The 25,492-nt window shown below is 37.8% G+C and overlaps 1 protein-coding gene across 3 annotated transcripts; it reads left to right on the top strand.

The window, feature by feature from the left end:
* Nucleotides 1-1,824: 1,824 nt before the first annotated feature.
* On the top strand, nucleotides 1,825-25,479 carry LOC127762858 (BEACH domain-containing protein B). 3 transcript variants are annotated; one of them, XM_052287362.1, is made up of 41 exons: nucleotides 1,825-2,300; nucleotides 2,887-2,950; nucleotides 3,409-3,613; nucleotides 4,105-4,278; nucleotides 4,459-4,773; nucleotides 6,616-6,838; nucleotides 6,948-7,001; nucleotides 7,474-7,911; nucleotides 8,347-8,662; nucleotides 8,773-9,225; nucleotides 9,311-9,466; nucleotides 9,579-9,728; nucleotides 10,278-10,433; nucleotides 10,557-10,598; nucleotides 10,704-11,048; nucleotides 11,315-11,488; nucleotides 12,476-12,636; nucleotides 13,666-13,975; nucleotides 14,068-14,473; nucleotides 14,548-14,875; nucleotides 15,005-15,193; nucleotides 15,744-16,008; nucleotides 16,136-16,339; nucleotides 16,413-16,634; nucleotides 16,732-16,905; nucleotides 16,994-17,106; nucleotides 17,894-18,349; nucleotides 18,426-18,636; nucleotides 18,885-19,106; nucleotides 19,183-19,641; nucleotides 19,737-20,036; nucleotides 20,140-20,592; nucleotides 20,676-20,722; nucleotides 20,804-20,897; nucleotides 21,036-21,242; nucleotides 21,849-21,974; nucleotides 22,091-22,462; nucleotides 22,547-22,778; nucleotides 23,388-24,142; nucleotides 24,816-24,941; nucleotides 25,046-25,479. In XM_052287362.1, exons 1-39 carry the CDS (start codon nucleotides 2,110-2,112, stop codon nucleotides 24,083-24,085), a joined length of 9,705 nt encoding a protein of 3,234 aa, XP_052143322.1. In that variant the 5' UTR covers nucleotides 1,825-2,109; the 3' UTR covers nucleotides 24,086-24,142; nucleotides 24,816-24,941; nucleotides 25,046-25,479. The 3 variants fall into 3 exon arrangements, with proteins under 3 accessions (XP_052143322.1, XP_052143323.1, XP_052143321.1); XM_052287363.1 differs by having other exon boundaries at nucleotides 4,102-4,278; nucleotides 17,894-18,265; XM_052287361.1 differs by having other exon boundaries at nucleotides 4,102-4,278.
* The last annotated feature ends 13 nt before the right edge of the window (nucleotides 25,480-25,492 follow it).

Raw genomic sequence — 25,492 nt, 5'->3', positions numbered from 1 at the left:
CTGGGTAGTAATTCGATCGCCTTCTAGTGGATTTTAGAAGGTTCGCTTTTTTTCCTCTTTTCTTTATGGAAGCTTCTATATATCAATCAGTTTGGCTTCGTCGTGGAGGTCTGATGGTGAGGTCTGTGTGACCGTGCTTTAATTTGATGCGGTAAAATTTTTGCCTTTTTTCTTCAAAGCTGGTGCTAATCGCCTAATCCAGAAATAACACTGATGCCGCCCTCTGTGTATTACTGTACTACAGTAGTTTTGTTTGTTTACCTCTCCTATGCTAAGTACTCCCACCGTTAAAAAAAAAAGAAAAAAAACATTTCTAGATTTAAATCTGAACATATCCAGATTCAAATCTAGAAATAGGTATTTTTAGACAAAGGGAGTAGATCTGTAATGCAATACTCCCCTTACAAAATATAAGTATTTTTTGATCTTCGATATAATCTTTGAAATACTATTTTAAACAATAATATCTATAAAAATAATATATTTTAAATAAAAAGAAATATATATTATGATAGTTTGTTTAATGATAGTAACATTAATTTTACGTGATTGATAAAAAAGGTAGCAGTAGACTAATGGAACAGCTCGATCTGTAGGGTCCTTGCTAGAGAATATAATTGCACATCGTATAAATAAAAGATGTTTTGAAATCGTATTATCATTTACCTCTGTTCTACTGATTTCCAGGGTGTATTACCTGTTAGGCTAGCTACAAAGTACCGTGTAGTCAGCTTGAAATCATTACATAAATGTCAATACAAATGCAGCTATTTAAACTTAAGGATTCCATTGTTTTTTGAATCTATACAATAAACTTTTGTTCCTCCTGTAGTCTTCATGACTTGTGTGTTCTGATTCAAGCTTTGCCTGTGAAAGTTTTTAGTCTCATATTCTCCTTTGTCTTGAATACTTCATGGCTTTATGTAACATATAAGGTCTTTTTAAACATATACTTAGGGGCACCATTTAACTACTTATTAAGCATATAATATTAATTAATTGCTTCATATAAGGTTTTTCTTAGCAGGGGCACCATGGCAAGTCCTCGCCGTGCGGAGAATAAGATGGCATCAAACATCTCAAGAATTCGTCAAGACGTCTCTGTTATCAAATCCATGATCAGAAGAGGTATAAAGCTTGAAGGGGAGAAGAAGACGTTGAACACTTCGGGAAAGAGCGTTCTGGTAGAGTCTTTGGGACTGATTTCCGGGTTACAAGAAGTTGTGGCGACTTTCAAGGTAATTGACCATATCAACAACCCAGCGGATGGTCGGAGTTTTGTTCGCAGGGAGAGGTTCTTCAAGAGCAAGAGTCACATGGTCATGAGTGCCGCCATATCCTACTCAGTGTTCTATCTCGCCAGGAAGACAAAGAGTGTGTCGGAGGTCCTCAACTATGACTACGGAGAGTTTTTACACCAGATGTGTTGAGTATTGTGTTACCTGAGAAGTGTTAAATGTACTCACATTTTGTTTCTAAAACTCTAGAAATCATCTCTCAACTTTATATTTATTACATGTATGGATCGATCGGACATGAATTGTTGTCCAATATTCTATATTTATTAAAGAACTATTAAAAAGACTATCCGCTTGTATGAAATATTATCTGCTACAGGTATGCTATATACTGTTATAATACATCTTTACCACTGCTATTGATGATATTCAAGCTGGTTAATTTCCATAAGAACCTTCATCCATTCTACTAAGTGTAATAGTACCACGTAGCGCTAGTATTCGTATTATGTGTGCCGCTGCAGGACTCCGCGCACCAGAGGACACAAAAGCCAGCACCAACATCGCGATTCCCATTGACTTCTCCCCAGAGAAATTCCAGATCCCTCTCCCTAGTCTCCTCGTCGCGCTCACGCTCTCACGCCTCCCACACGCTGAAAACCACGAGCATTTCCAAAATTCCGGTGCTCCCCTTCCTCACGCGATCTCCCCTTCCCCCTCCCCCTCCCCACCACCTGCGTCACCGTCCGCGAGGAGAGGGGGGGATTGGATTCGAATCGAATCCCCGTGGTGGCCTCGTCGCCTTCCCCCGCGGGGGGCGCCCGCCGCCGCGCGGTGATGCGCTGCTGCTAGCCGCCTCGGATCGGGGGCGATGAACATCGTGAAGGGCGTCGCCGATCTCCTCCGCAAGTCGGCGGCGGCCTCGTCGGGGGTTGGCGGTGGCGGCGGCGGGGGTGGAGGGGGCGGCGACGGCGGCGGCGGCGGCGGCGGCGGCGCCGGTGGTTCCTCCTCCTCCGCTCCCGACAGGCTCGCCGCCGCGCCGTCCCCCAGGGTCCGCTTCAGGTAACCTAGCCGACTCAAATCCTCAGGAAACCGCTCGCTCTGCGGAATGCGACTTGCTTGTGTAGCTCAATGTGTTGGTGCGTGCGCTCTACTGGATACCGAGTACGAACCAATGCTGCATTCTCAAGCTTGCTTCCGTGCGGTAGATTTTGCTGCTTATTTGGTTAAGTAACTGTGCACGCTAACTGTTAACTCGGATAATTGATAAGAGGTATGTTGTTGGTACGTTGGTTGTTTTAGTTATCCTTTTCCATTTCAGTAGTCCGCATACGCATAGTTACATCACTGAACAGTATAAGTAGCTGGTGTGTGATATTCCACTATAGACACAAAATCTGTGCCAAAATTAGGTACTAGAGTTGATTACCCTGGTTTTGCACTTAATATACTGATTTTTTTTGTTAAAAAAGAGTAAACGATGATTTTATAATGTTGATAGGCAACTAAGTTCTGTAGATACTTATTTGTCAATCATGTTAACATTACATCTTAATCAAATGTAACATCAGTTTTTATAGTTGTTAGGGGACAATCTGCTAAGGCTGATTCTCTTGTAAGTTCTAACAATGTTTATATCTGCTTCCAGTGATAGTGGTGTTGAAGGAGTCTTAAACATGCTTTGGCAGAAATATGAGAATGCCATTGACAAGGTGAGTAATCTTGCATGCTGGTTTGCCACCAACCTTTTCTTCGGCTATTTCCTTTGATCATGATGTCAAAAACAGCTTGTATCAAGCACATGTGCATTAACATTACAACATAATTTCCTGATTTTTGCATGACATGATATGCCAATAACAGATATTTGTTTTACACTTTTTACTTATGACTTATGAGATGGCTTTGTTGAAGTTGAGGAATGATTTGATTGATTACTTTGACTAGTTTCCTCATCAACGCTCCTGTCTATGAGATACGATGACCAAGATTATGAATGTATCGACTAATTTAGACTACATATAGCTTAGTTTAAGGAAACAATGTCACATTTTTATGCTGTAGTATGGCATTATTTCATTCTGTAGTATTTTTTATGGCATAAACTGTACTTTTTTCCCCAAAAGTTTGTGATCATGCTTCCTCATTTCTGTTGCCAACAATTCCATAGGCTGAAAAGAAGGAATCCTTGCAAATATTTATCATGCATTTCGTACAAGCATTCAAAGAGTGGGAACTGCAATACACTGAGCAATCAGTTGATCAAGAACCAATATCAGATGATACGGTTTTAGGATGCTCCAGAGGGCATCCTTCTGAGATCATCCTTATTCTTGTGCAGGAGGTTTCTCAAATAACTTCTTTCATTACTGAGAGTAAGTGGATCTGATGAACACCATGATGCCTTTCTTGATGATGCATTCCCTCCTTTTCATGGTTTCATTTCTGCTTTTTATATATCATAGCATACAACTTTTGTAGTTTGCACCCCACCATTAATTCCATATCATTTTAAGATGCCATTAATATGTCAGTCATAACAGCTTTGCATACTGAAAGATTCGAAACATCTGCTTGAAGAGGTGCTTTGCATACGAAAGATTTGAAACATGCTTTTGCCAGATTTGACTAATCAAAATTGCAGAAGTCATATCTAAATGCTATGACAGTTTAAATTTACACTGATGTAAAATCAGTTACATGTCTTCTCGGAAAGCAAGATCATAGATTCATAGTACCTGCTAAAGGAAAAATGAGCAATCAGGCTATGCATGATAGTAGTTGATTTGTTCAGTGGTTGTAAAGTATTGCAACTAGAGTGAGCCAGCAATAATTGATATATGACTTGTTTTTCTCGTATTAGTAGGCAACAGCTGTTCGGAATCCTCTCCTAACATTTCAGAACAATCGTCAGACCTGATGTTAAGCTCTGAGGGATTGAATATTTTGGAATGCTTGACCATTGTTACTCGCTCAGTGCATAACTGTAGAGTATTTAGTTATTATGGAGGTGTGCAGAAGGTCACTGCTCTTCTGAAAGGTACAATACTTTCTTTAGTAGTGTTTTACCTTTCTAGAAGTAATTTCGCTCATTTCCCCTTTTTTGTTTCATACCATTTTCACTGTTGTAGCTTAGGTTGTGATGTCCGTGGTAATACTGGTATGGTTTCTTTTGTGATGAATCTATTCTTAACTGACGTTTTTTCTCTTGTGTATTCAGCTGCAGTTGTAAAGCTCAAGACTTTGACCAGTTTGCTTGCCGCAGATGAACAGCTGTCAAACAAAGCCATAGATAACATGAAGATGATGCAAAAGATACTTGTACACATTGTTACAATAATTTCAAACTTCATGAACTTGGAGCCAACTGCTACTAGGTTAACGCAATTTATCAATACTACTGGGAAAACCCTATCAAATGAGTTTTTGGCCACAGTTACTCCAATATCTGCAAAAAGCGCTGTTCATGATACCAACTGGCAGCAAAAGGCCATTGTTGCAGTTATGGAAGCTGGAGGCGTCAATTGGTTAGTAGGTAGGATTGTTTTCTCAATGTTTGTATACATCTGATAACATTGTTCTTTTTTGACACTTGCTTAGGATAATTGAACTTAATCTGTAATGCTAACTAGCTTATTGATAAACTCTTATAGTAAGCATGATCCATACTCCATAACTCCAGTTTACACAAATAGTTTGGTTCTAGATTCAGAGACAAGTTGACAATGACCTGTATGTTCTGGTCTGAAACCAAAGAGTGGAAGAGATTACGACATGAGATGAATGATCCTGGCATGCTCAATGTAATTTGGGGCCAAAAGGGTGATAAGAGAGGGCGTAAACCTTGCTGATGCATTAGTGTGATGTGTTTTTGGAAGGAATCTTGCTAGCTTGTGGTCCAGCACTGAATGTAGAGAAACAGCTCTGCATTTTTACCAATATATTATCCCCAACTACTTGGACCTTTAAAAGTCCTGAGATGTTATTCCAAATTTACACTTGCAAACTTCATCCACCATCTTCTACTTTACATTTTATACATACTGTTTGTGCTTATGGTATTATTTTGGTCCAACCTTCAAACCATTGCTTCCTTTCTAAGTTAGTGTGCATGATTTGGTTAAGAGTGCCAGTAATTAGAAATGGAACAAGTATGCTGAAGCTAGATGATTACGCTGCATAATCTTTGCTGCAGTAAATTATTTTTGCGCAGTCTCAAATCAAATGAATGAAATATAATTTATGGAGTCAAATGCTTAGTAAATACTCCACATATATAGTTATATTTATTTTCATTTATGGAGTCAAATGCTTAGTAAATACTCCACATATATAGTTATATTTATTCATGCTACCTTGCTATTTTTTAAATAGAGCAAAACTTTCAGTAACTGAATTTTCATGACGGCAATAAAAGTGTTTTGCACGATTCAGGGTGATGAGACAAAACACATTTTATTTTGTATCATTCCTGTGTTGGATTTATGCTCCCTCCACTAAGGCTGTGTTCTTTAGATGGTGTTGGGAGCTAATCTCCCGTGCACGCAAAATGGAGCGACTCATTAGCGCATGGTTAATTGAGTACTTCCTCTGTCCCAGAATGTAAGCATTGGTAGACACGGATATTAAGAAAGTAGGTAGAGATGATTGGAGAAGGGTTGTGATTGGTGGAGAAGAGAAAGTTGGTGAAGAGAATGGTTGTGATTGGTTGAGAGGAGAGGGTAGGTGGAGAAATAGCTTCATTTTGGGACAAGTTACTGTAGAAATTAGCTACATTTTGGGACGGAGGTAGTATTAGCTAAATTTTTTTTCTCGAAAACGCAAGAGAACTGCGTTTCATTTCATTAAGGAGAAGAAAACAAAGGAGAGACCAAGGCCCTCCCACCGAGACACACACACGCACACAACCCAGCCCACACTGGGAAGTGCTAGCTGCCCGAGTTTGCTGATCCACTGAGAAGCTTTTGGAGTGCAGAAGCCCATGCGAGACACCAAAGCTTTTGGAGTGTTGAAGCACTTTATAACTTTGCTAATATTTTTAAAAAATGGATCGATATGATTTTTTAAAGAAACTTTTCTATAAAAACTTTTACAAAAAACATATCGTCTAGTAGTTTGGGAAGCGTGTGTGTGGAAAATGAGAGAGGTGAGTTGGGAAAGAGGGGGAAAGAACACAGCCTAAGAAACATAAGACATGGATTGTCATAGCATTCTCCAAAATTGTACTTGTCTAGATATAGTTTAGTTCTTTATGCATCCTGTGGTATTGCAAAAGGAGAAAAATAACACAATTAATTCTTCAGGATTTATGATGTTAAATTGGTTAGTTCATGTTTTGCACTGTTATTATCTTACTGATCTGGAATTGTTCTTGCAGAACTCTTAAGGGTCATCCGAAGATTGAATTTGAAAGAGCAGTGGACTGACGTGCTACTTCACTTTATAACTTTGCATGCTCTGAGATCAACAATCTCTCAACATGCACGTGCACAGAATCATTTCAGAAGCATTGGAGGACTGGAGGTTCTATTAGATGGACTGGGATTACCATCAAGCAAATTGTCAGTCTCAAAGTATTCTTTTGTCCCCAGTGATGAAAGGTAAGTGCTTCAACTGTGGCAATACTAAACCTTAGGTGCAGGAATGCAGGAGGTTTGTGTGCTTTCTATATATAATTTGTGTGATTTGACCATAACATGTCTTACACAGGAGTGGAATTCTACAGCTCCAGATACTATCGCTGGAAATTCTGAGGGAGGCAGTGTATCCTGATGCACATATATTTTTTAGTAAGAGAATGCATGAATTTTCCTGTACACCTTTGTTACTCTCAGTCAATGAAACGTCTTATTTCTGGATTCTTGCAGTATCCATTTTTTCTAAAAAAGACTAGAAATACCTCTGAACATTAATTGAATATACGATGTATTCTGAAACCATAAAAAATATTTTTAGCTTTCATAATTTATTAACAATATATTAAGTACAAACTAGTTGTTACAGGTGGACTTTAACTGTTTCATGTCTATAACACACCTATATACATGACTGGACATTTTTTTCTGGATTCTGTCTTCTTGGAGCGATGATATACTCTTGCACCTTGAATATTCTGGCTGCAAATAAATGAATATATCACTAATACCTACTTATCCAGAATTTAATAGTCTGTTTAAGTTAGACTCCATATGCTATTGCATAGTTTGGCTCTATGGATCCTTGACTTCCTATTCAGTTTTGGTAATGTCAACAATTTACAGTTCTTATGTGAAAATGGACGGATACATAAGTTTGCAAACAGCATCTGTTGGCCTGCATTTATGCTTCAGGGGTTTCATCAACAAAAGGCACTTGACTCTCGAGTGCAGAACTGTAAGCTTGAAGAAAGCACTGGGATATCGCTTACATCAGAATCTTTTGCAAGTCCTATTGATATTCTTGATACAACTGAATGGACTGAGTATTCTGTAAAGCTGAGCATAGCACTTTGTTCTTTTCTTCTTCCTCCTAACGAGATAAGGAACTCTTCTGGTGCAGTTGATAGCCAAGTTTCTCTGTCCATCTCAGTGGCATACTGTGAGCAATGTGCAAGATGGATTATAAAGGTTCTTTCAACAGTTTTTCCATGCATCAAAGCTTGTGCTAGTGAATCTGAATTGCCCAACCATACAAGGTAGGTTCTCATTTCCTTAATGTTGCTGTCCATCTTTCTTGATTAGACTAGATGAATTGATTGTGGACTTTGCTTTCAATGTTTCCTGAATATCTAGATGGTACAGGGGACTTCATATAATATATTAGTCTTTCCGATGTATAGCCAGTACTGCAAAACTCAATGGATGATAATTAAAATATTCTGCTAGATACAACATGTGAACAATTGTCTAAAATGGTGTTGATCCTAATATCTATCTAATCATGTACAATTTGTTAATTTGATGATTGCAAGGCTACCGTCTTGTTTCATGAGTGCAATGAATCTGTGTGTGGAAGTATCATGTTTTGTAATTTTTTTCAAGTAATTGCATGTTTATGTATTTTAATGCCATCATTCATTTCTAAATTTCTTTTGCTGACTTTTTTTGTTTGTATTGACTAAATTCTCCAGGATTTTGGCAAATACCCTACAGCATTATATTCTTTGCACATTCAGGAAGGTTCTCATTTCAGTACCAGCTCTGCTCAAATCTTTTCGCGCTGAGGGTTTATGGAGTCTGATATTTTCAGATAAATTTTTTTACTTTGGATCATCTATGGAGTATATTCATCATATTGTTTGTGACACACAAAACAATCATTTTATTGATGCTACTGAATCAGCTGGTTCTAAAGGCCTTAATCAAGCTGATGTCAACATTCTTCAAGCAGAAGCTATTTCCTTCTTGGAGTTTGCCGCAACAATAAATGAGAACACAAACAATCTGGTATCCTAAATTTCTGCCGCGTCACCTAAGATGTTGCGCATTGTTCATAATTTGAATTTTGCCATTCTATTTTTATTCACCTTATTAAAATAATTTACTTTTGTTTGTAGCCAGAGTGCTCAGCGTTATTAGATGTGCTTGAACGTTGCACTTATGATCCTGGATTAGCTGGAACTATTCTTAAGAGTTTTCATGTTATCCTGCAACTTGCCACTGAACAGACTATATCCTCCTTTAAATCATTGGACGCGCTTACCAGAGTCCTGAAGGTTGCATGTCTTCAAGCACAACATCTAAGGAAGCTTTCCCATCCTGGAGATGGCTTAAGTGGAAATGTTTTTCAATCAGAAAATGTTCAGATGTCTTCTTCAGATGAGAAGATTAAAAGTACTATTGCATGTGTGGAATTGGCTTTCAATCTTTTCAAGGAATACACCACAATATCTGAGCTTGGAAGGATTCTAGTTTTACATAATGCCAATTGTATTGAGTGTTTATTTGATTTATTCCAAGAAGAAAACCTCCGAAAAAATGTATTGGAGCAAGTTCTTGACTTATTTAGGGTATTGCCGTGCTCCTTGTCTCTCCTTCTGTTGCTTGTGATATGATTTCTTTGGAACTAAAACTATCTCCTTTTCTCACAATCAGTTACCTTCAGCATCAGCACAAGATCATACAGCAAAGTTGCAGCTATGTTCAAAATATTTGGAGGCTTTCACTCGTGCAAAAGAAAAGGAGGACTTCGCAGAATTGTCTATTGATCTATTAGTTAACATGAGAGAGATCATTATGATAGATCGCATGGTATTCTTTTTGTAAGATGGGATTATTCCCATTAAATAATGTTCTTTTGTCCTTTTCATTAATATCACATCATCCCTGACAAATGCATCTTTTCACTCATACCTTTTTCTAGTATTATCAAAATCTGTTCCGCAATGGGGAGTGCTTCCTGCATATTGTATCCTTACTGAATGGGACTTTTGATGAAGCAGTTGGTGAACAATTAGTCCTTAATGTCCTTCAGACGTTGACTGTATTACTTGCTGAAAATGATGTGTCAAAGGTAATCAAATATTTCTCTACACTTTTACATTTTGTACTATTTTGGAACCATTAAGGTTTATGTGTGTGTTTTGGTCTTTTTGTCTCATGTAAGGTTTATGTGTGTGTTATAAGGGTTATTACCCTCTCCTTTCTTCTTCTTAATATAATGATAGGCAGCTCTCCTCCGTGTCTGAGAAAATTTTTTTGGAACCATTAGACTGCTGCCAGTATTGGTTTTGAGTCATTTCGAGATGTAACCATTAGTACTGCTGTTTCTTTGTTCACTCCCGTTTAGGGTTTTCAACTCAATCTCCAAGGTCACATTTGTTGTGGAACCTGCATATTCTTTTGAAACCAGAGCATCTAGCAAGTTAAATATCAGAATTGTTTTCCAGTAGTTGTATGCTCTTTTCTTTGCGAAAATATAGAACCAAAGTATCATTTGTTTCTGGATTTGCCGTCCTGTCTGTCACCTGGATTTCTGGCAAGCATTATTTGGACTTTATATTCGTTTCTCCTCTGATCATCTTTTTTTTATGTGCATCTAAAACTGTCTTTTCTTATCCAGGCTTCCTTTAGAATGCTGGTTGGCGTGGGTTATCAAACACTGCAAAGCTTGCTGTTGGACTTCTGTAAATGGTTACCTAGTCAGAAACTCTTGGATGCCATACTTGGCATGCTTGTTGATGGGACATTTGATAAAAACGAAGAAACCACAATAAAGGCAAGTAATCTTCATGATCTTTGAAGCAATGCTATTCTTGCTTAATCAAGTGATTCACTCTATTGTACCCACATTTCTATTTGGTTCTGTTATCTGATGTTACCTTTCTTTTTTTTCTCTCAGAATGAAGATGTGATCATACTATTTTTAAATGTTTTACAAAAGGTACGTCTCTCTCTTGGTCGCACTCCCTGTGATGTGTGCACACATATTTGTGGTTGGACATCCATGTTTTGGTGATACGCAACATTGGCGATTTCTAATTGGCAGAGCAGCACTGCACTCCAGCATTATGGGCTTGTGGTCCTACAACAGTTGCTCAAGGGATCCATTACAAATAGAAGTTCTTGTTTCAAAGCAGGATTTCTTAGTTTTCTTCTTGATTGGTTTTCAGTAGAGGAAACTGATGATACTGTCATAAAAATTGCCGAGTTGATTCAGATTATTGGTGGGCACAGTATTTGCGGGAAAGATATACGAAAAATATTTGCCCTCCTGCGTGATGAGAAGATTGGTGTCAAGCAGAAGCGTAATTCATTGCTTTTGACAAGTCTTAGTCACATGCTCAAGGAAAAGGGACCTGAAGCTTTCTTTGAATTTAGTGGTCATGACTCTGTGAGTTTTTATTTTCATGTTTAGTACTATTTTCATTTTTTTTTGACTGGGCATAATTTTTGAGTTTGTAACTCTTTAAATGATCTGTTTTTCATTTCATTTCTCTATTTTCCATTTTGTTGCAAGTTTTTTTAGGAACAAGGTTACACTAGTCGTTCTCATTGTCTCAAATAGACTCTGCAGGACAAGTACCTCTATTGTTTCCTCCATTAGGAAATGTTTATCTGGTGATTATCTGATATCCTACTTGTTTTTCCATTTACCAGGGCATTGAAATAAAATCACCTGTTCAATGGCCTTACAATAAGGGCTTATCCTTTTGCTGCTGGTTAAGGGTGGAAAGTTTCCTTGAGAATAGCATGATGGGGCTTTTCTCCTTTTTCACGGAAAGTGGAAAAGGATGTTTGGCTATGCTTGGGAAAGATGCTCTAATCTTTGAGGTAATGGTGGTTGGAGCCATCAGCTCATTTTAGTAATTTTCAGAAAAAAGAACACTTACAAGTCATTAAATATTCTTTTTCATTGACTACTACTCTCTCCGTCTCATAAAAAACCAACCTAGTACTGGATGTGACACATCCTAGTACTACGAATCTGGACATATCTCTGTCCAGATTCGTTATCCTAGAATATGTCACATCCAATCCTAGATTCGTTTTTTTCGGGACGGAGGGAGTATGTACTACCTAACCGAATGAGAAAATTATAGCACAAATGATTAAAAGATTAATTTGTCAAGATGGTTATTTGGCACTAGCGAAGCTAGCAACATAATTTTGGGAATGCAACATACTGACTGACTTACATTTCCATGTGAAATTTTGTTAAGAATTGCAAACAATTTGATGAAATGTCCCAAGTTTCACTGATTAATATCTTACAATGTCTTGCAGCTAATGCTTGAAGTTAAACCATTCTTAAACTTATTAGATTATGGCCATGCGTTCCTGTTTGCCCTTACTGTTAGGTGCTCTGCTCTTATTATTAGGTGATGTGCTGTCGATAATCATTATTTAGTGGACAATAGAAAGAAAATTAGAATTTTGTAGTCTTTTTTTAATAAGTTCCCGTTTTACACAGCTATGCTTACATGCCATGAACTGGATGCAGCACTTGATTTCATTTATCATTTTTTTTGTTCGATTTTAGTTTCTACTTCCTCCGTCCCATATTAAGTTCATTTTTAGCTTCTTCCATTTGTCCCAAACTAAGTTCATTTTTAGAGTAATCATTGCATCGAAGTTTGTAAAAGTAGGGAATAATTGTATTGGGTAAAGTGATGGATAGTTGTATTGGGATTTTATAAAGTAGGGGTATTCTATCTTTTTGCTTTTGTATTGGTATGTGTGTGGCGGGTGAAAAATGAACTTATTTTGGGACGGAAGTAATATATGTTAATTTGACCTCCCTATCCTTACCCTATGCAGTCTATCAGTCAAAAACATCAGTGTGTTTTGTCGCCTCTAAGCCTCCCAACAAAGCAATGGATATTCCTTTCTGTTACTCATTCAGTAGGGAGAGCATTCTCTACTGGAAGCCAGCTGAGATGCTATGTCGATGGTGGCCAGATATCGAATCAAAAATGCAGGTGAGTAGATTCTTCATTTGTTTGGTATACCGGATGTGATTCGTCAGAATTTTCTATTTCAAACTTTTAATCATGCTACAGGATTTCCGATACTATTCAATTCCTTGTTCAGTTTTCTGAAAGCCTTAGCTAATTTGGAGGATTTGTAATTTTATTTTGTTTCTTTTTCTTGCTCTCTTTCCTTTGTATATGCTCTCCTTGTACATACTTTCCCCTTCTTTTTTTTTAATATAGCGCAGTAGGAGCCTCTCCTGCTGTTTAATTGTCAAAAAAAAAAAGTTACGGCCTATGGATGAAGTAATAGCCGAGAGGAGCCTGCACTTCATTTTGCCAGTTTTTCCCCATGCAGCTTAGGCTCCATTCCTAAGAGATATTGGAGGACTAAGGATGAGAGATTCAGAGAAGAGAGGGATGAGGGAATTGATCCCATTCCTTGTTTGCCTTCAAAGAAAAAGCCATATATCACCAGTGTGATTGAGTCATAATGTTGAGTTGCCAAATTAACAGATCTGTCGACTTCTCTCAAGTTTCAACCAACCATGACTAAAAAGTGTTTGAACATGCCATGCAATGTTTTCAATTTCAAACAAAACCAAACACATACATCTTATACAGAATGAAACAAGGAGAGGGACATAAAGCATATGAACCATTAGAGTTTAGTGACGGTGGCCCATCCAAAGTTGAGAGTCCATCCATGTAAGAGTAGTTGTACTTGGAAATCAATTAATCATGGCCTGATTAGGTCTTCAAGACTCAACTTGATAGTCTACAACTTAGTAACATTGTAGACTACCTGTAGGATCTCAGCCAGTGACTCCTAACAAATCTCTGACCGACCAACTCCAATAAGAAATATCATTTCTCTTTTCCTAACAAATGAATCTTATCTGTAAACATGACTTAATTGCAAAAAAGCACGCTGGGTATCTTATGAACTCATATTTTGATTAGGATTTAATTCCATGTGTTTTAGTTTTTCTCTATGATTTCCTGATTACAGTTTGTTGAATCGTTTTCTGCTTTTAGGTGGGCAAAAGTTAATGAAGTAATGACTCGCTGCAGTATTGGCACAGATTTGATGCCCATTGGTGAAGAACCTACTTCCCTTGGTTTTGAGAGCACTTCTGCCTTTGTTGGTCAAATGGGCCCAGTCTATGCATTTTCTGATGCTCTTTCTTCGGAACAAATAAAAGGCATATATAATCTAGGACCAAGTTACATGTACTCTTTCCTTGGTGATCAAAACTTGCTTATGAATGTTGACACTCTGTACAAGGGTATTCTGGATGGAAAGGATGGCATTTCATCCAAGATGATTTTTGGCTTGAATGCACAGGTTTACATTGGTCTCTAAGCATAGTGTTGTTTTTTTTTTTTCAGTTAGTTTCTTGAACAAGATAAATGAATATCTTGTCCTTTTCTGTCCAGGCTAGTAACAATAGAACTTTGTTCAATGTATCTGCTGCACTTGATGGTCTTGACAAGAGTAAGTTTGAGGCAACTATCATGGGTGGGACAAAGTTATGCTCCCGGCGCTTGCTGCAGGAAATAATTTATTGTGTTGGTGGTGTCTCTGTATTTTTCCCTCTTCTGATCCACTTTGACGATGCTGTAATTCATAGTAGAGAACCTGCCATTGGTGATGAATTGGCAGGTCAAGTTGTTGAGCTTGTTGCATCTGTTTTGGATGGAAATGTAGCAAATCAGCAACAAATGCATCTTCTTTCTGGATTCTCTATATTAGGGTTCTTGTTTCAATCTGTTTCACCACAGCTGTTAAATTTTAAGACTCTTTCGTCGTTGAAGTACATGCTTAATGTTTTGAAGAACTGTGGTGAGCTATCTGTCTTTCTATCTGTCTTTCTGCATGTTTAGAAAGTATAGATTACTAACTTTCTGCCTTTTCAGGTATGTCAGACGTTCTATTGAAAGATGCTCTTTCACAAATTTATCTGAACCCACATATTTGGGCGTATGCAAGCTATGAAGTGCAGAGAGAACTTTATTTGCTTCTAATACAATATTTTGAATGCGATGGGAAATGTTTGCCAATGTTGTGTGGGCTCCCAAGGATCATTGACATTGTACTCCAGTTTTATTCAGAAAAGACTGATTTAAGGTCTTCTAAGACTTCTCTGCATCCTGTTACCAAAAAAGTGATTGCAGAGAGGCCAAACATAGAAGAAATTCGCAAGATCCGTCTGCTCCTATTGAGTCTGGCAGAAATGAGTATAAAGTAAGCACTTCCAACTGTTGATTCATAGATGCTTTCATTTTCAAGGAGTATTTTGCTTGTGTTTCATATGCTATCAATTTTACTCATCTTTTTCTTGTTTAATTGTAATGCAACAATCATCTATTGCAGGTTAAAGGTTTCTCAACATGATATAACGACACTTGTGTCCTTTTTCGAGAGAAGTCAAGATGTTGCATGTATTGAAGATGTACTTCACATGATTATTCGTGCTTTATCACATAATTCACTCCTATCATCTTTCTTGGAGAAAGTGAATCCCCTTGGTGGCTGTTACATCTTCATTAATCTTCTTAAGAGGTAATGCACTTTCAGTTATTTATACGTCAGGTTGTCACTGCTGCCATCGGGCTTTAATGCATGTTACAAATATATTTTGTTTTATAAAGAAGAAATGGGTATAAATTGATGTTCCATTTGAGACTATTGTATGGAAATGAACATGGGCCTATGGGTCAGGTCAAGATGACCCCATGTTCCTATTTGAGTATTTTCCTGAGTTATACTACGTACGGTGTAAACTGTATAGTTACTTTCTTATATCAAATTGCACCTGTACTGTTCTATGGATGTTTGCCTTTGTCCTCTATTTGTTCTTATCAGTAAGGTATCACACGTAATACCATTGTTATGCATTTTGCACTTTTCTGTTTGAAATAGAAACCTGTCCCAATTTCGCTGACTAATTGTTTCGAAAGATTTGAGTTATGTCTACTGGACCATATTTTGTTTTCATTTGCTCACATTCTTCGTTTGTGCATATTAGTCGCGGTCTGAAATGCAGAGTGGAGTATTTCTGTTCTTATTAGATTTGTAAAAATATTTATGTATGAAATCACTTGCTTTTCAGGGAGTTCGAGCCAATTCGCCTCTTGGGACTTCAGTTTCTTGGAGAACTTCTGGTTGGAGTTCCTTCTGAGAAAAAAGGACCAAAATTTTTTGGCCTTCCTGTAGGACGGCCTAGATCTATTTCTGAAAATCTAAGGAAAGGCATGACAGCAGCACCTCAACTGTTCTTCTATTCAATATCTGAAAGACTTTTCAAATTTCCACTTTCGGATCATTTACGTGCTACTCTCTTTGATGTCCTTCTTGGTGGGGCCAGTCCTAAGCAGGTAACTTGCTGAACTTCATGTTTATAAATTTAGTACTCTTATATTTATCCTCTTATATCAGGCTTCTTGATACTAACCAAAACTGATTAATGGATCATCTGATGCTTGCATCATATTTTCTATTCAGGTCTTACAGAAACGTTCCCAATCTGAAGTGTCAAAAGATAGTGCCATCTCTTCAGCGAGCTTGTCTCCATTTGCTGTTCCTCAGATTTTGGTCTGTATATTTAAATATATGCAATCTTGTCAAGACACGTTAGCACGGACTAAGATCTTGAGTGATCTTCTTGATTTGCTGGATTCAAACCCTTCTAATGTTGAAGCCCTTGTGGTATTTACTAGTTACCGTTTTTCTTATGTCTACACAAACTAGTTATCTATTCATAATAAAATGATTTTGTCAGGAGTACGGTTGGAGCTCTTGGCTTGAGACATCTGTGAAACTTGATGTATTTAGGGACTACAAATCAAGTTCAGAAGCTGAGGATAACACTTATGAAACCAATGAGTTAATCCTTGTGAGGAACATGTATTCATTGGTCCTCACCTACTGCTTGTGCTCTATGAAAGGTGGCTGGCATCAGCTGGAAGATACAACAAATTTCCTTCTCTTGAAAATCGAGCAGGTCAGAAAGCTAATCTCCTTGTTTATGCTGTAACAAGTTAATAATTTAGTGCCCTTTTCCCACCCTAGTGTGATTATGGAGATTGTCCAAAATACAGGGTCAGTTGCCGAATTCCTGTCTGATACGAGACATCTTTGAAGACATTGTGGGAAGCTTGCTTGAGACATCTTCTGAAGAAAATCTTTTTTTGCAACCTTGCCGTGATAATATATTGTATCTTCTGAAGCTTATCCATGAATTGTTTGTTGATCAAATCGGAATTAAACTATTGGTATGCTAATGATCTGAATAATGTGCCAAGCAAGAAAAGATATGGTTTATTTATGTATGCCTTCACTCATTCTGCTCTTTTGTAACAGTTTCCTTCACCTGGCTTATCTGCACAATCTTCATCTGATGACTCTCTAATAGAGGACATTAACACCTCTGTTGTTGAAATACTAAATGCTGAGGGTAGCGGCCAACTTACAAGGTAATACATCTCATGACTGAACTCTTCTGAATATTTAAAGGTGCTAGAATTGCCTATACTTCTAGTAAAGTTCTATACACCCACCCCACCACACCTAGGACCTTCTTGATTTTATGGACATAGACATTTGTGTGTTATCTGCTAGATTTTCTTTTAAGGACAATGGCATTGTCTTCACATGTGCATACTTAGGTGGTTAATTGATCTTATGTGACCATGTGTACAATTTTTAGATTTTAGGAACTTACTAATTTTATTTTAGGTAAGGTTTGTTGTCATCCATTATGATGCATAGGTACTATGCTAATTGTGTGTGAAACTTAATCACGATACCAACAATGTCTTATCTGTTGTCATAGCTCCTTTATTTTGTAATTGAGTTGGTTAATATAGTAGTAACTACTGCAGTAAATATTGCCACATAACAACTGTAACACGGGCACATAAAGAAAGAACAAGCTCAGAGAGAACACGCGTGAGAGAGGAATGTGTTCTAATTCACTTGACATTATTAAGTATTCTAGTATTCTTTCTGATGGAAATATATTGTTGGTAGTTAGATAATTCAATACCGATTATTTGACACCAACTTCTTTTCTCAAGTTTGTTTGGTTTTGTTTCCGTTTGGAGTCAGATATGTTAGTATTAGTTTAAGCAGCTTGTCTTCATCCATGATAGCCTCTATTTTCTTATATTTTCCTGCTTGCCTTTGGTTATATGCAAGATTATAACTTACTGAGCAATTTGTATTTACCATCAACAAATATGTAAATATGCACTTTTGCAGCTTTCCTTGGAGTAATAGCACATATACTGATGGAGATAAACTGAGTGATGATTGGTGGAGCTTTTACGACAAGATATGGACTCTTCTTTGCAATTTGAATGGCAGAGGACAAAATAGATTGACTCCAAAGGGTTCAAATGCTGCTGTCCCATCTATTGGACAACGGGCACGTGGGCTGGTAGAATCACTGAATATCCCGGCCGCGGAGATGGCTGCTGTAGTGGTAACTGGAGGAATTGGTTCTGCACTAAGTGGAAAGGCGAACAAGAATGCTGACAAAGCTATGATGTTAAGAGGCGAGAGATTCCCAAGAATCATCTTCCATCTTATAATTTTGTATCTGTGCAAAGCTGGCTTGGAAAACTTATCCAAGTATGTTAAGCAATTCACATTGGTGCTTCCTAATCTTATTTCAGAAGATGATCAGTGCAAAAATAGACTGCATTTGTTAATTTGGTATGGCTATACTTATGCAAACTTTGCTCATTGTTTGTGAATTGGCTGTTTTAGTAATTTTCTTTTCTTTCTGCAGGTCTTTACTTAGGGGGAGATCCCAGTATGGGGGGCTTGATGATGGTGCCCGTTCTCATATTATGTCGCCATTGATTTTTGAAATTCTCGTACAAGGGAAGTCTCTGCTTGCCACTAATATGTTGGCAAGAGATGATTCCACTGAAGTAAATAGCAATAAGGATTCTGGTTATGTTCTTAATTTTGTTCAGAAGGACCGGGTTCTTGCTGCGGTTTGTATCTGTCAATGTTTTTCATTACAAACCTTTTGTGCTTTCCCAAAAATTCGAAAACGTTTACAATATGGTTCTTATATTGTTACTATATCACAGATTCTTGAATGTGCCCCACATTTCTTTTCTTTATTTTACCAGGAGTAAAATTTTGCTACTGAACCCTGAAGGCTATTATTTTTTGGGTCTGTTTTGTGAACAGTGCACAAAAGACACTACGGCTGAACAATATGTTTGGTGCTTTTCAGGCTGCTGATGAGGTCAAATACATGAAGGATGCAAAGGCTGATCGCCTGAGGCAGCTCCAGGAACTTCATTCCAAAATTGATGAGAGCTTAATTGAAGATATAGAACAACTGCAAAGCTTTGAGGATGACATACAGTTTGCTAAGTCTGCTGCCATTTCTGTGGACGACAGTAGAAAAGCAGCTCTCCAGCTTGCGTTTGATGAGGATCAGCAAATAATTGCAGTAAGCTGTTATTGAGTTTTTTTTACCAAACATATCTATTTTCAGTGCATCTGAAGTGACCTATGTTGCATATCAGGACAAATGGATACATATTTTTCGTGCTTTGAGTGAGGAAAGAGGACCATGGTCTGCTAACCCATTTCCAAATAGTACTGTGACGTACTGGAAACTTGACAAGACAGAAGATAAATGGCGGCGACGACTGAAACTCAAGCGTAACTATAAGTTTGATGAACGCCTTTGTCAGCCACCATCCAAATCTAGTAATGAAAGCAATGCCTCGTCTGTCAACCCCTCTGTTAGTGCCAAAATTCCAGAAAAAATGAAGCACTTACTTCTGAAAGGAGTTCGTGGAATTACAGGGGATGTTAGTTCTGAACCTTGCGAGGATAACAATGACATGAGTGAGCCTTCCCAGAATACCCTGTCTGAGACCCAGGGCTCAAGTGATGCTGCAGATTCTTCAGGTTATTCTACTAGTGTTCAAAATAGGAAAGAACCAGTGTCTACTGGTGGAGATGACGACTATGCTGCAGTAAGTAGGCTTTATCTGTAATTTTGTATATGCAAAATTGACATACCGTTTTTAATAGCTTCTTCCCTGGGATCCTTATTTTCTCATTTTCCCAGATTCTGTCATCAGTTCAATGTGTTCTTGTAACCCCAAAGAGAAAACTCGCTGGACAATTGACTATTACACAAAAAGCCCTGCATTTTTCTTTTGAATTTTTGGTTGAGGGCACTGGAGGAACATCTGTTTTCAACAGATATCAAGAAAAAGATTCTGACCCCAAGAACGACCTGGGGGGTGCAGAAAAACTGAAGGGTAGTCTTGACGGAGGACGAGGCAATGCAACTGAATCTGGTGATGCTCTGATGAAAAATACATCAAACAACATCAAACACCATAGAAGGTGGAAAATAAGCAGGGTACGTCCTCTATCATTTACTCTCACATGCACCAGCACAACCATCCACAAGCACATGATATGTGTCACTCCAAATTTAATTCCCGGTTGTCCTTGTTTGCCAGATAAAAGCAGTTCATTGGACACGGTACCTACTACAATATACTGCAACGGAGATATTCTTTGATGATGCCAATGCACCTGTGTTTCTTAATTTTTCCTCCCAAAATGATGCTAAAAACATTGGGTCTCTCTTAGTGTCCCTGAGAAATGATGCTTTGTTCCCCAAAGGAAGTACTAAAGACAAAAACAGTGTTATTTCTTTTGTTGACAGAAAGGTTGCCCTTGAAATGGCTGAGAGTGCTAGGGAAAGTTGGAGAAGAAGAGAAATGAGCAATTTTGAGTATCTAATGATTCTCAACACTCTTGCTGGACGATCTTACAATGACTTAACTCAATATCCTATATTCCCTTGGATATTGTCTGACTATTCGTCAGAGAAAATTGATTTCAACAAGTCATCCAGTTTCCGTGACCTGTCAAAACCCGTTGGTGCCTTGGATGCCAAACGCTTTAAGGTATGATGAGGAGCTATGGGTTGCTGTGACTTCCTATTGTCATTCCCTCTGATAGTGTTCAATAAATGATGTTCAATATGCAGGTTTTTGAAGAAAGATATCTTAATTTCTGTGATCCTGATATACCAAGGTTTGATCTTTGATCAAACATACACTGTACATTTTCTTGCATCCTTCTTTATAACAAACTTATGTCTCTTTCTTTCTGCAGTTTTTATTATGGATCTCACTACTCTAGCATGGGAATCGTTCTTTATTACCTTCTTAGGCTTGAGCCTTTTACTGCTCTGCACCGCAATCTGCAGGTTTTTCTTTACTTTATTTGCTGGCCCGTTCTCAGCACTATATATTGGCACATTGCACTGTTTTTACTTTGTTCTAAGTCTTTCTTTACAAGCTTGAAAATTATGTTATCTTAAAAGTTGTTTTACATGTTTGTACAGGGTGGAAAGTTTGATCACGCAGATCGTCTTTTTCAGAGCATTGAAAGTACATATAGGAACTGCTTATCAAATACAAGTGATGTCAAAGAGCTTATACCTGAGTTCTTTTATATGCCCGAGTTTCTTGAAAATTCAAATTCCTATCACCTTGGTGTAAAGCAGGATGGTGAACCTTTAGGCAATGTTGGTCTCCCTCCATGGGCAAAGGTAACGAACTGTTTCCACATATGATTGTACTAAGCATCCATGCTCATGTATTAAATCATGATATTTATTAGTTTTTCTTGGGTGAGGAACAGAAAAAAATCCTGTATTGAGCACCGGTATAGTTTTTATTCATAATCTGCTAGCATACAGTTGATCCATAAGAATGGTTTATGTCCCCGTTGAGTTGCATCCTGTGGTCTTCATATAGTTTTGAAATTTTTTGTACTTCAGTTATAAAAATTTTGGTCAGAAACGTGTTCCATTTGCTTCAAATAACATTGTATCATGGTAGATTTTATGCTTATCACAATTCATAACGTAATTACATCAGCTGGTTTTTAACTCTCGTTGTACTCTCTCTCTCTCTTTGTGTGTGTGTGTTGCGGGGAATACCTTTCATTGTATTCAAGTGGAAACTTCGAGCACAAGGATTTTAACCTGATGTATCTGTAAAAGTAATAGAAGTATAGTCCTAAGAAATATTTTATAATGTAGTATTTACTAATGCAATTCAGTTAAAATGTTCAATAATACATTGTCTAAGATCTGTAGCTGAAAAGTTATAACTCATATGGTAATATATCAGTATGCAATACTTTTGTGTAGGGTTGTCCAGAAGAATTCATTCATATCAACCGCGAAGCTCTTGAAAGTGAATATGTAAGCTCTAATCTCCATCACTGGATTGACCTCATATTTGGTTATAAACAGCGCGGCAAGCCTGCTGTTGAGGTAAAAGGAAATCTTTTTTTATTGTCAGCGCCGACACCCCCCCCCCCCCCCCAAGTTTTTCATTCCTCGCAGACACTACATGACCTTACTAATGGTGTAGCCATTGTTTGGACCAGGCGGCAAACATATTTTACTATTTGACATACGAGGGTGCAGTTGATTTGGAAAACATGGATGATATGTTGCAGAAATCTGCTATTGAGGACCAAATTGCAAATTTTGGACAAACACCTATTCAAATTTTCCGGAAGAAACACCCAAGAAGAGGCCCCCCTATACCAATTGCTCACCCACTATATTTTGCCCCACAATCGATAACAGTGACTTCTGTTGTCCCTTGCTCTAGTAGCTCCTCATCACCTGTATTGTTTGTTAGCTTGTTGGACTCAAACATTGTTGTGATGAACGAAGGACTTGTACTGTCAGTAAAGCTTTGGCTAACTACACAATTGCAGTCTGGTGGAAACTTCACGTTTTCTGGATCACTGGTATCTTCCTAATGACAATCAAAGATAGCAGTACTTTTTTGATAACATTTAGTTTTTATTCATTAATTTGTTCTATTCTTGTAGGAACCTTTCTTTGGAATTGGCTCTGATGTAATTTCTCCCCGTAAAATTAGCACTTCCCTGGCCGAAAACGTTGATTTTGGAAGGCAATGCCTAACAGCAGTTCAAATTCATGGTGATAATTATTTAATTCTGTGTGGTAATTGGGAGAATAGTTTTCAGATCATTTCCCTTGGTGATGGAAGAATTGTGCAGAGCGTCCGGCAGCATAAAGATGTTGTCAGCTGTGTGGCAGGTAGGTAAATATTTATAATCCAGTATATTATATTAAATCTACTCTTCATGCTCCAACCTTAAACCACTATTAGTAACTAAACAGTAAGTGCTAGCACTTGCACCTCCATTCTTTTGCTTTGTGTAGTTCTCACTATTTAGTGAACTTCTGTTAGCAAATTAAGGCTGTGTTCAGGAGTGAGGGTTGGGAACCCTCACTCCCGGCGCGCAAAATGAAGCAGCGTTTAGCGCGTGATTAATTAAGTTTTAGCTAGTTTTTTTTCAAAAATGGATCAATATGATTTTTTTAAACAACTTTCGTTCAAAAACTTTTCGCAAAAAATGCACCGTTAGCAGTTTGAAAAGCGTGCGCGCGAAAAACGAGGGAGAGGGGTTGGGAACCCCTGCAACCGAACGCAGCCTAAGTATGATAGCAGAGCTTGCTAAATAATATTTTATTAGTAACTGGCAGCATCATGTATATTTACTGTTATCAGCTAGTAATTATTAATTTGATGTTTATTAATTGTATATGTTGTCATTTTTGATATATTATTTTGGTCAGGAAACCTTGTATCTCTGATATTTCTTTCGCTTTTATCTTGACATCTGTCAACACACTTCTGTGCAGTTTCATCAGATGGAAGTGTAATTGCAACCGGAAGTTATGACACAACTGTTATGATCTGGCATGCATTCCGAGGAAAATCAGCTGATAAAAAATCAAGAAATGCAAATTATGATCTGTCTACTAAGGATCATGTTATTATCGAAAGCCCTTATCATATTTTATGTGGCCATGATGATATTATCACATGCTTATTTGTTAGTACGGAACTAGATATCGTTATCAGTGGATCAAAAGATGGAACATGTATATTTCATACATTGCGTGAGGGAAAATATGTTCGATCCATTCGACATCCATCAGGAGCTGGCTTGTCGAAACTGGTAGCATCGCAGCATGGCAGACTAGTATTTTACTCCGACAGTGACCTATCCTTGCATATGTATTCCATAAATGGAAAACATATTGCTTCTTCGGAAGCCAATGGCCGTCTCAATTGCATGGAACTAAGTTGTTGTGGTGAGTTTGTGGTATGTGCTGGTGATCATGGACAAATTGTTCTTCGCTCTATGCATTCTCTTGATGTTGTATGGAGGTATGAGGGAGCTGGGAAGACTATAACTTCACTAGTTGTGACTCCAGAGGAGTGCTTCTTGGCAGGAACCAAGGATGGCAGTTTGATTGTATTTTCAATAGAAAACCCTTTAATTCGAAAAGGCACTGTTCAGCGGAACAAGATAAAATCTTCTGTGGGTGGTTAGTGGTGTAGCTAGAAACATCAACAAGAGCTTGCTGCTACATGTTTTGAGCAACAAAAGGTCAGCCCTTCATTTGTTTTATAATTTTGTATACAACAAGTCAACAGCTATAGGGTAATGGCAGGGGCTTAAGAAAATCTTACCACTATCATGTCAAATGTTTTCTACCATTCTGTTTGTTTTCATCCCAAATTTCCAGGATGTCTAAACTGCATCATTAGCTTTTAGATTTAATTGCAGCTTCCTGCTCTTCATTAGTCTGTTCTACATGTTGTTCTCCCTGTAGCTAGATGGTGCCTTCTCTTACTTTTACAGCTTTTTTTTAAAGGAAAATACTACCAGGCCTTGCCTAGTAGAGGAAATATTTACAAACCAACAAAGAAAGCAAAACAAAACTACAACTGCTGTAACCAGGAAAGAATCGAAGGGCTAAGAGACTCATTCATCCTACACAAATGCAGGAGAATATCCTGTTTAATACTTCTGAACCAACCTTCCTCTTCAGGAGTAATATTCTCAAAAACCTTCCCATTTCTTTGCTTCCAAGTTCCAAATATCCCTACAGGCAATAAACCTTTTGCAGCTTTTATGGGAGAGCATCTTTCATATTCGGCTGCAGTTGGCCTGTAGTTTCCTTTTTTTTTTCCCTGGTGCTTCAGGTTTTCGTTTAATGCATTTGGATAATGGAATGTTTAACTTATTTTGGCCTCTGACTTGGTTTACTCTTTGACAGCCCTTCAATCCAGTGCTTGGAGAAAGCATGAGAGGATATTTGTTCAAGTCATAAGCTTGGTTTCTCTGGCATTTGCCCATTCGGCAATGTTCATTAGTATACTACAGAAGCCCTCATATCACTGGTGTATGCATCCTTTTCCTTCTATTGCCAAACAAATTGTATGTGGTAACTGTACTTTGCCATGATTTTTTACTATAATACTGATTGTTCTATTTTGAACTTTGCAGGTTATCAGCAGTAAATGTAAGAGAGAACAGTTTGTTACTCTTGTATACCTGTACATACATATCATATGGAGGAGATAGATTCAAACAGGAGTGAGAGCTGATGATAATCCACAAGTATATGATGCAAACTAGTGGTACAATATGTTTTTCATTTGATTCAGGACAAAAAACTTAAATACGAATATCCTCACTTCATAGACGCTTCCGATGCATCATAGTTTTGCATTGGTGCTCGACCGCTAGTTGCTCACGTTAGGGCATTTGAGTGTAACATAATGTTTCACCGGTGTTGTTACTAGGTCGGCTGGGTGAGCAAAATTCTTTCGCGATAGGTGCGTATTAGATAGTGCAGTGTAATTAAGAACTGAACATTGTACATGGAAGCTCATGTTCCAAGTGATAGTAAAATAAAAGGCACGCATCTCCCTTGGTTATGTTCCCTTGACC

This window comes from Oryza glaberrima, chromosome 2, assembly GCF_000147395.1.
Source record: "Oryza glaberrima chromosome 2, OglaRS2, whole genome shotgun sequence".
NCBI lineage: Eukaryota > Viridiplantae > Streptophyta > Magnoliopsida > Poales > Poaceae > Oryza > Oryza glaberrima.
This window is presented reverse-complemented; position numbering and strand designations above follow the sequence as displayed.